The following is an 8,743-nucleotide window of genomic DNA, read 5'->3' on the forward strand; positions in this document are numbered from 1 at the left end:
AGAAGTAGAGCCAAATAATTTTTAACGATTTATTTATTTATAGGTAAAACTTATAAAATTTAGTCATTGAATGCGAAGCTACTACATTTTGTTTAACTGCCAGGTTGTTACATGTTATGGAAGCTTGACTGTAGTTATATTATGGTTTAATGCAACAAATTTGTTTAATCTAGTTTTTATATTCCTAAGTAATCGAATAATTTAGCAAAGTAACTCTGGCAGCGATAACCATTCAATCCAACCCGCTGATAGCTTATCTTTACTGTTTTCAGCAACAAAAGGTTCTTCAGTCGCTGAGTAATTGTTTCACTTACAAAACTATAAAATAGGAAAAAATCTTACTAATGGAGAAGCGTTCCACATCTACGATGCAGGTGCTCTATGCGGAACTGGCAGCCGGTGCGTATAAGCAATGCCGCTGCGTATACTTAATGTAGTGAAACTCCTTTCTAGCTAAATCTCGAAATGCCCAGCTGGAAGAGGAAAACATTTTGCTGCGCCATCGACTAAATCGCGCCTCCACCAACCACAGCACAAATGCGGCCATAAATGTCGAGGCCAAGATCATGGCCTTTCAATTGGAGGAGGAGCGCGATCGTCTGGTGGAGACAGTGCAGCAGCACAAGAAGAAGTATAACAAGCTCCATGACGCTTACTTGGAGAAGGTAAAACGATGTCGTGCCCTGGAGGAGATGTTTAAGCGGCAGAAGACACTTACAGGCTTGGTAATGAAATCCTCTCTAGATCAAAGAAATGCAGGTGGGGTTATACAGTAGTTTAACCATAGGGGTACTCCATATTTATCTTTCTTTTTAGAGCAACAAATAATGAAAGAGAAGCGGCAATCGGCCCAAAGCGATATCAATGAATTGCAAGAGCTGAAGGCCAAAGTGGAGAAGCTCCAAAGAGCCCTAGATGAGTCCTACGACATTATCGATGAAATGGATTTTGAACTGGAAAGCGTAAGAAGGTATTTAAAAAGGATCAGGGAATTTAATTAATATTACCCTCTTTTAAGGTGGATTTACTGGAAATGCAAAATCAAAGTTTACGAGATGAATTGGCTGCTCTGAAGTTGAACTCAGAATCAGGAGCAATCAGTGTTGCAGCTTCAGCACCCAACGATGATGATCCTCCTCCAAAATATGAAGAGGACTATCCTGGGGCTCATTACAAAGCTCGTCGTTGCTCTTCAAGCAGTGAGTCTGGACCCAAGGATGACGATGCCGATGCAGAAACCATGGAAAGGGCTGCTCTAACCCATAGCGTATGCTAGAACATATCTTATTTTACTATGTTCTTACCAACCTTAATTTTTAGCTTATTCAAACTGTTGAATCGGAGAGCAATGCCCTTCGACGAGAACTGCTGAGGTCACGTTGCCAAAGAACAATACGTGCCAAGTTGGAAAAGGAAAGTGAGGATGCTGACTAAAAAAAAGCGGTTAAACCCAAATCCCAACGCACAAACTAATAATAAACAATAGATTGTAAGAAGAACTAAAGCTGATGAAATTGACCACTAAACTTACGCATAGAGCTGCTTTATCAATATCTAGTTGACTAGTTAGCCCAGATTCAGAGCCAACTACGCCTAACAAGTGCACATACCAGAGATTGCTTTTAAGGTTCGACAAACACGCTCTGCGGCTGCGTTAAATCAAAACTTTTCAGATAGAGTAACCTGGTTTTTCGGGCGCAAAGGAAACTCGTCTAATGGCGATTAATTAAAATATTTGTTAATGCCATCGAACGAGTTGTGGCCAGATACCTGGCCAAAGGATCTGGCCTCTGAGCCATGCCATGAAGGTTCCAACCCCCAACACCTGCCCCTATCCCATCTGCAATCTGTTTTTGGCGCGCCATCCATTAAAACATGACAATTATTTTTATGACTTAATGCAGTCGGAGGCCTTGTTGCCCAATGCCTAATGTTGCAAATTATTGACAAAGTAAATTAATCTGCACATTTGTTGGTCAGACCAGACAAACTAGCGCGACACCTCTAAGATCACTAAGCTCTCCCACTTGCGGCATATTCGTTTGGCTGTTTAATGCAATGCGAATGGGGTGCAGTTGAAAAAATTAAATTTAACAATAACTTGTATTATTAAACTTTAGGAATTAATGAAGTATTTTCTATAAATCTTTGGATACAAAATGAATTCTTGAGTTTTTCAATTTTATAAACCATTTATCTGATAGGATCATAAATTTGTTTAAAATCAAACCTTTTTCTTAGAGCTTTTGAAATTGAACGTAATTGTACAAACTAAAAATAATCTGTATATTCTTTATTTATTTATTAAAAATAATAGTTAAGTTTGCAAAACTAAGACTAACATAGGGGAGTAGTACTAGCTTTGTGGCCTTCCTCTACGAATTTTTAGTAGGTTAACTTAATTTAACAATATTTATTAATTTGTATTATTAACCTTAAGCCAATGTTAAAAAAATCTTTTAGGAAGACTTTTAAATTATTTATTGACCATCATAGCCTCAAGTTCTTTAACAAGGATCTCAAACCGACCTTTTCCAGCCAATTCAAAGATATCCAAAAATCAATCTATTTCCCTCGACTTAAAACATAGTTTCCTTACAGAACTTAATACTTATTTGGTTGATATTTTGTGCTGTGCATTTTCCTCAGACTTGTGCGAACCAGACTTTGCATATTTCTTGCTTAATTATAACTTTTTCGGGGCTCACTTAATGAGCGCGCTCCACTTGTGCCGGCGATCTTGTTTGGGAGGCGCGTGCCGAAAAGCGACACGACACCTTGGGTGGATTGCCACATCTGAGTCGGATCTAAGAGTGGAGTGCTCGTATATAAGCAGCCTAGGACTACCCAGATTAATTACTTCGATTCCGATCTTTGTCGAGTGCATTTCAATACCCCAAAGAGTTCTGAGAACCCAAAAAGAAAAACCAAAATGATTGGAAAAGTGAGTGGCGTAAAGGAGTGCGTTTCCTGGGATCTTAATATAATATCCTCTCTAGGCTACCTATCTGTTATGCCTGTGCCTGGCCAGCGCCGTGTGGGCCTTGGAATTGCAGCCGGAGCCGGACTACGGACCAGTGGCCTACGAGTTCCAGTGGTCGGTGAACGATCCCCACACCGGCGACATCAAGAGCCAGAAGGAGACGCGCAAGGACGACAAGGTCGAGGGCGTCTATGAGCTGATCGACTCCGATGGCTATCGTCGCATTGTCCAGTACAAGGCGGACGATCACAACGGCTTCGAGGCGATTGTCCAGCGGGAGCCCACGGACATCAAGATTCCGCTGCCTGAGCCGCCCAAGAAGCTCCTGGCCGCCAAACTCCTGACTCCAGTGCTGCCGGTGGCTCCACTCGTTCACTACGCCGCCCCCAAGGCCATCATCAAGCAGGAGCTGTCCTCGGGTAACTACGTCTCTGTTTCCGGACCCACAGCTCAGTACAAGTACTGAAAAGATCTAGCCACTGACATTAGCATCACAAGCCCATTAGGATACCCGTCTCGACCCGGGAAAGCTTCACTGTCATACAACCATCATAATTTAATTTCGATTAGCACATTAATTGTACATACAGACAGCATACATTTTACCTAACTATAAAGATGCATCACATTCAAACTGTTCGCAGAGGAACACAAAAATCATAGAGTTTTTAAACTGGGAAGGGTCAGGGATTTCTTTTCGAAATATGGAAAAACCAAATTTATGATTATCAAAATCATCACTGAGTACAGATTAATCGCATTAAAAAAACTCACTAAAACATCACAGACAAGAGAGGACGCTATAGTCGATGCCATCGACTATCAGATACCCATTACTCAGCTAAGGGGAGTGAGAGGATAGAGATTTACAAGTAGCAAAGCGTCTGTTCCCAAGATTGCACACTTTATTTGCCTTTACGTTTTTAACGAATTGAACATTTTTTGGGTATGTAGATTGACATTGGTAATCAAAACAAAATATTATTTAAATTTTTCAAATATATAAAGAAAGTTGGTGCTAGATATATTTTAGCGTTATCGACGTTTGTGGGCGTTGGCACCCTGCTGAAACAAAATACGTTGCGCAGGAATCTCTAGAATCTGCATAATCTACATATCAAATCTCAACGTTTTAGCTTTTATAGTTTCCGAGATCATACGTTCATACAGGCTAGTGATAGTGATCCTGATCAAAAATATACACACTCTATAGGGTCAGAAACGCTTCCATCTACCTGTTACATACTTTCCGATGAATCTAGTATACCCTTTAAGTTTACGAGTAACGGGTATAAAAAGTGGTAATGATTTAAAATGAAAACAAATTCTGAATGAAACTTGAATGGGAAATGTTTAACTTAGTTCAACTCGAATGTGTAAGTCTAAGTCTGATTAATCTAGTCTCACAAAAAGATGTGTCATGGCCCAGGTGGCTTCGAATTTTTGATAAGCACAAACTAATGCTATCTCCGCCAGACGCGACATGGTCCCATAGATGACTCTAATCTCACGTACCTGCTGCCACTTGGGGGTATCCAATTACCGGCTCAGTCGGCGTCGCCGATGGCGATTCTATTGGGTTTGGCTAACGCTTCTGGCCAAAGATCAATGGAGCATCAGTGCGAAAATGGTTGGCTGGCTGGAGACACGGCGACTACTGGTCTTATTGCTGATGGCCCTTGGCTTTTGCCTGGGAGGCTCAAAGGATGCGGATGCGGATGCCAAGTGGATGGCTCCGCTCAAACAGTATGGATACACGGCAAAACATCTGAAGAACAAGGTGGAGCACGGAGAGTTTACCACCTTCGAGCTGGGGACCCCCAATTACCGGATCCTAAATCCCGAAGACGAACCGGAGTATATTACTGCGGATCAACCGCATTACCAGGAGATGCTAAAGCGACTGACTAGTGCTCAAAGTGGAACTGATACCATCGATGTGGAAATGGCAAGTCGAAGGGAAACCGTTCGACTGGTTCCTGATCAGAGTTCAAACCAAAAATCTTCTGAAATCCAAGAAGCAGCCCAACCAAAATCACAACTCGAACCTAGGCGCTGGGATAAAATTAAGAAGCGCAGCTCCATCCAAAGGACGGAAACCGTGGAGCAAGATGCAAATGACGAGCGAAGTTTTATTCCGGATATTAAGGTTTACTCCGGAGCCAAACCGTTCCAAAGTCGTGTGGCCAATCTTAATTAACCATAGACTAGGGCACGATATCCGAAACTCGCTTTGGTTATCCTAACATTTATTCATAATTTCGGTTTAAAATTAAATTTTATCAACCATTCTATGAATAAATAGCAAGCATTTGCAAACAGTTAATTTTTTTTCCTTTTTTGGGTTTTATTAGCTTGAAAAGTGCATTTCCAAAAAGTTGTTTCAAGTATCCCGAAGTGTACACATATGTTTCTGTAAAACTGTATGTTATTTAGATCTCCATCAAAAAAAAAAAGAAAAGAAGACACAACGCTATACTCAGCTACCAATTTTAAAACAAAAAACAGTGCTTAGTCTGGTAAATACTATCAAAATATTATTCCTGTGAATTTCTGTTGGTGCAAGGCCTTTTACCTTATTAACTCAGTTATTCATAACTTTAAAATCGATTTAGAGGTAAAGTGTTTGGTGCGATTCTCAGCATGTTATTTGTAATTAATAAAATAAATTTCAATATACATCCAATGTTTTGTGTTGTTATATGTAAGTGCATTTTATAATCCGTTAAAATCAGTAAAGGTAAACAGATTATATACACTTTATCACTTACAAAAATGTGATTATCCGTTGTGTACGTGAGGATCACGAAATTACAACCAAAAATTGATAAGTTAATCGACCTCAGACAATATTATCAGATCTGGGCCAAGACCCAGAAATTATAAATCCCCAAACTGCTGGCAAATATGGTGCAGAACCGAAAAAAAGGTCGACGAGTGCGGAATGGGCACAGCTAGGAATTACTTAATAAAAATAGCAAAATCTAAAAAAAAACTAAATAAAATTGTGAGGTTCTACAACACATACAACCCGTGCAGATGGGGAAGTTTTAGAAATGTCCTAATTAAATTTAATATATTATTATATCTTTCTACCATTTGTCCCGAATTTTCATTGGATCATGGGATCTTTCCATCAAGTCTTAAAGGTTAAACCCATAAAGCCATGAACCAGAGGTAAAAAAAAGATATGTTTGTTAGCATATGTATGTTCATGTTTGGATTGGATGACTGTTGTCGAGCACTTGATGCTATCGACGAGTGCGGGTAGAAATGCTTGAATGTGTATTACGGAAGCGCCGGAATCTGTCGATTGTGGGGCCCCCGGGCCCATTCCGGACCGACAAGCCCCCGCCCCTCCCCACTCCGTTCCTATCCGATACATTTGGAACGTGATGCGGTCAACGCTTCCGCGACCCATTTGTTCGGCGTTGTAAGTGTTATGGTGAAAGAAGAAGAAATAGCTCTCGGCCAGCGCAGCGTATTTAAGAGCTATTCAGCAATTTGCATGAAAGAGTTTCGCACGCGACCGACGAACAGCCAACAAGTGTCATCTGAACGGCGATCCGGGACAGAAATTCCACTAATAGTAGAGTGAAAGTGATCGCGAGTAGGGTAGAAATTCAGTGGAAAGGTAAGAAAAAAAAAAGTGGGACAATCGATTGGGAACGATTTTTAACCCATATATGCATTTCCCCCTTTCCAGATGTTCGAACGCTGCAATTTATTATTGATGGCCATTCTGATGGCATCGGCACTGTTGACCCAAGCCCATTTCCCGGAATATTGTGCTGAGTGTGAGCAGGAGGTGTGGGAACAGGTGCCGTGCAGCGAAGTGCCGACAACGGCATCACCCACAACCACAACAGGTGGATCCACCACAAGTGCACCCACCACCGCGGTCTTTAGCACCACGGAGCGTGTGTATCCAACCACCACGCCCAGTGCTCCACCTACTCCAACGGACTATTCCACACCACCATCGGCTTACAAGAAGTGCTACTGCGAGTGCAAGCTGGGCTGCAAGGAGTTCTGCCGCAAGGTGGTCTCCTCCGGTCCCAAGCAGCCCCTCACCCAGATCTCCTCCATTGGCGAGTATGCTCCAGGTGGCCAGGTGGAGTTCACGCATGTGCATCAGCGCAAGTACTTCCCCAAGTACGGAGGCGATGGCTATGGAGGATTGGTGGGACCCGTGGGCGGACCCAAGGCCTATAAGCCCTATCCCTTGGTCTACGAACAGGCGGCTGCAGCTTCGGCTGCCTCACCGCCATCCATCTCCGCGGTTGCCTCCTCCCCCGCGGGGACCAACTTACCTGCTCCCAACTACACGCTGGAGGAGTTGGCCCAACTCCTGAGCACCGCCTATGGCACCAAGAAGGGCTATGCCGCCAGTGAGCCAGCTCAGCCACGTCAGCTCCAACCAGCTCCAGTGGCACCAGCACCCTCTGTTTACTACTCCCCCATTCCAGTTTATAGAAAACAGCAGGCGGTTCCCATTCCCCTCGTCAGCAAAGTGGCACCCGCACCCAAGATCTCCTCCGGCATTAAGTATGCCGCCGCAGCGGTTTCCTCATCGTCGGGTGTTTCGGTGGCCAAGATAAAGACGCCCTACGAGGAGAAGATTGTGGTGGCCACCCCGCCTCCAATTTACGATAGGACCACATCCTATCCCATTGTTGAGGCACCCAAGGAGTACTCAGCACCCCAAACGGAGCTCTATCCCGTTGAGCAGAGTCAGACGGAAGCGTATCCCAGCCACAGCCCCATCTATTCGAGTCCCACGGAATCGTATCCCAGCCACAAGGATTCCTATCCCAGCCACAAGGATTCCTATCCCAGCGTCACGGAGGCATATCCCAGCCAAACCGAGTCCTATCAACCCCGCACGGAGTCTTATCCCGTGCCGGAACCCCAGCCGGAGGTTAAGCCATATGGTGGGCCCGAATCGGGTCCTGATAAGCCATCCTCCACCTTCGACCTGGCCATTGATAACTACCTGAAGGACTTTGGATATGGCAACCAGGGAAGGGGCTATGCGGACTACTGAGTGCCATTCGTTGTTGTTAGGTTTAGGCGTATCACTAGGCTAGAAATGTTTTCTAGGTGTCCTCTTATTTATTTATGTTCTTTTCCCTTCCTGTTGATAATGATTAAACTATGTTTAATAATGATTAAACTTTTTACAAAAAAATGTAGTTTTACTGCAAAAATTGGATTTATAATTATTATTATAGAAGTCGAAAAACATTGCAGACTTTTGGGCTAAGCTATTCAAGATTCAAAACCAAATCTTTAGGTAAACGATAGGAATTGGTTACCAATTTGGACTCTACAAAGATTTCGAATACTAAAATTAAAAATAAATGAATTTCAAAACTTTAGTTTTCTAAAATAATATATATTTAAGTAATTGATAAGTGAAATTAAAAAACATTTTGAATAAAAATATAGATAAACCTTTTTTCCCCCCTTGACTCCATCTCAGTTAATAAACAGAATTTCATTTTTAGGCTTTGACGCATTTTATTATTCGTATTTAAAAAGTTTCATTCATATGCATTCATTTTTGATATACTTTCTTGTTGTTGGTAACATTGAATAAGATTCTATCTTACGCTTGATTTTGCCAGCTTGTTTCTTTGGTTATGCCTGCCAATCTGATAAACACAGATATATACACAAATTAGATTTATTAAATTTCGTATGCAAATATATATGTTTATGCATTATGAATATTTTTAAACAACGATCATATAACCG

The 8,743-nt window shown here is 42.1% G+C and overlaps 4 protein-coding genes across 4 annotated transcripts; all 4 read left to right on the forward strand.

Moving 5' to 3' along the window:
* The first annotated feature begins 220 nt into the window (after positions 1-220).
* On the forward strand, positions 221-2,164 carry LOC108008974 (EF-hand calcium-binding domain-containing protein 4A). Its single transcript, XM_017072919.4, has 5 exons — positions 221-399; positions 454-759; positions 817-962; positions 1,019-1,267; positions 1,321-2,164. Exons 1-5 carry the CDS (start codon positions 345-347, stop codon positions 1,432-1,434), a joined length of 870 nt encoding a protein of 289 aa, XP_016928408.3. The 5' UTR covers positions 221-344; the 3' UTR covers positions 1,435-2,164.
* Positions 2,165-2,721: 557 nt separating this feature from the next.
* Cpr30B (Cuticular protein 30B) lies at positions 2,722-3,622 on the forward strand. Its single transcript, XM_017079345.4, has 2 exons — positions 2,722-2,944; positions 3,000-3,622. Exons 1-2 carry the CDS (start codon positions 2,933-2,935, stop codon positions 3,447-3,449), a joined length of 462 nt encoding a protein of 153 aa, XP_016934834.3. The 5' UTR covers positions 2,722-2,932; the 3' UTR covers positions 3,450-3,622.
* Positions 3,623-4,463: 841 nt separating this feature from the next.
* Positions 4,464-5,302, forward strand: LOC108016786 (uncharacterized). Its single transcript, XM_017083596.4, has one exon. The coding sequence runs from the start codon at positions 4,479-4,481 to the stop codon at positions 5,181-5,183; it is 705 nt and encodes a 234-aa protein (XP_016939085.3). The 5' UTR covers positions 4,464-4,478; the 3' UTR covers positions 5,184-5,302.
* Positions 5,303-6,459: 1,157 nt separating this feature from the next.
* LOC108008130 (adhesive plaque matrix protein) lies at positions 6,460-8,156 on the forward strand. The gene is made up of 2 exons (XM_017071923.4): positions 6,460-6,617; positions 6,690-8,156. Exon 2 carries the CDS (start codon positions 6,690-6,692, stop codon positions 8,028-8,030), a length of 1,341 nt encoding a protein of 446 aa, XP_016927412.3. The 5' UTR covers positions 6,460-6,617; the 3' UTR covers positions 8,031-8,156.
* Positions 8,157-8,743: the final 587 nt, after the last annotated feature.

This window comes from Drosophila suzukii, chromosome 2L, assembly GCF_043229965.1.
Source record: "Drosophila suzukii chromosome 2L, CBGP_Dsuzu_IsoJpt1.0, whole genome shotgun sequence".
In the NCBI taxonomy this organism is placed as follows: Eukaryota; Metazoa; Arthropoda; class Insecta; order Diptera; family Drosophilidae; genus Drosophila; species Drosophila suzukii.

Bases quoted from the DNA above. Each gene is read 5' to 3' on its own strand.
- LOC108008974 (XM_017072919.4), top strand. From the start codon at position 345: ATGGAGAAGCGTTCCACATCTACGATGCAGGTGCTCTATGCGGAACTG. The intron at 400-453 runs GTGCGTATAAGC...ACTCCTTTCTAG, and splicing joins CTATGCGGAACTGGCAGCCG to CTAAATCTCGAAATGCCCAG. The intron at 760-816 runs GTGGGGTTATAC...CTTTCTTTTTAG, and splicing joins TCTAGATCAAAGAAATGCAG to AGCAACAAATAATGAAAGAG.
- LOC108008130 (XM_017071923.4), top strand. From the start codon at position 6,690: ATGTTCGAACGCTGCAATTTATTATTGATGGCCATTCTGATGGCATCG.
- LOC108016786 (XM_017083596.4), top strand. From the start codon at position 4,479: ATGACTCTAATCTCACGTACCTGCTGCCACTTGGGGGTATCCAATTAC.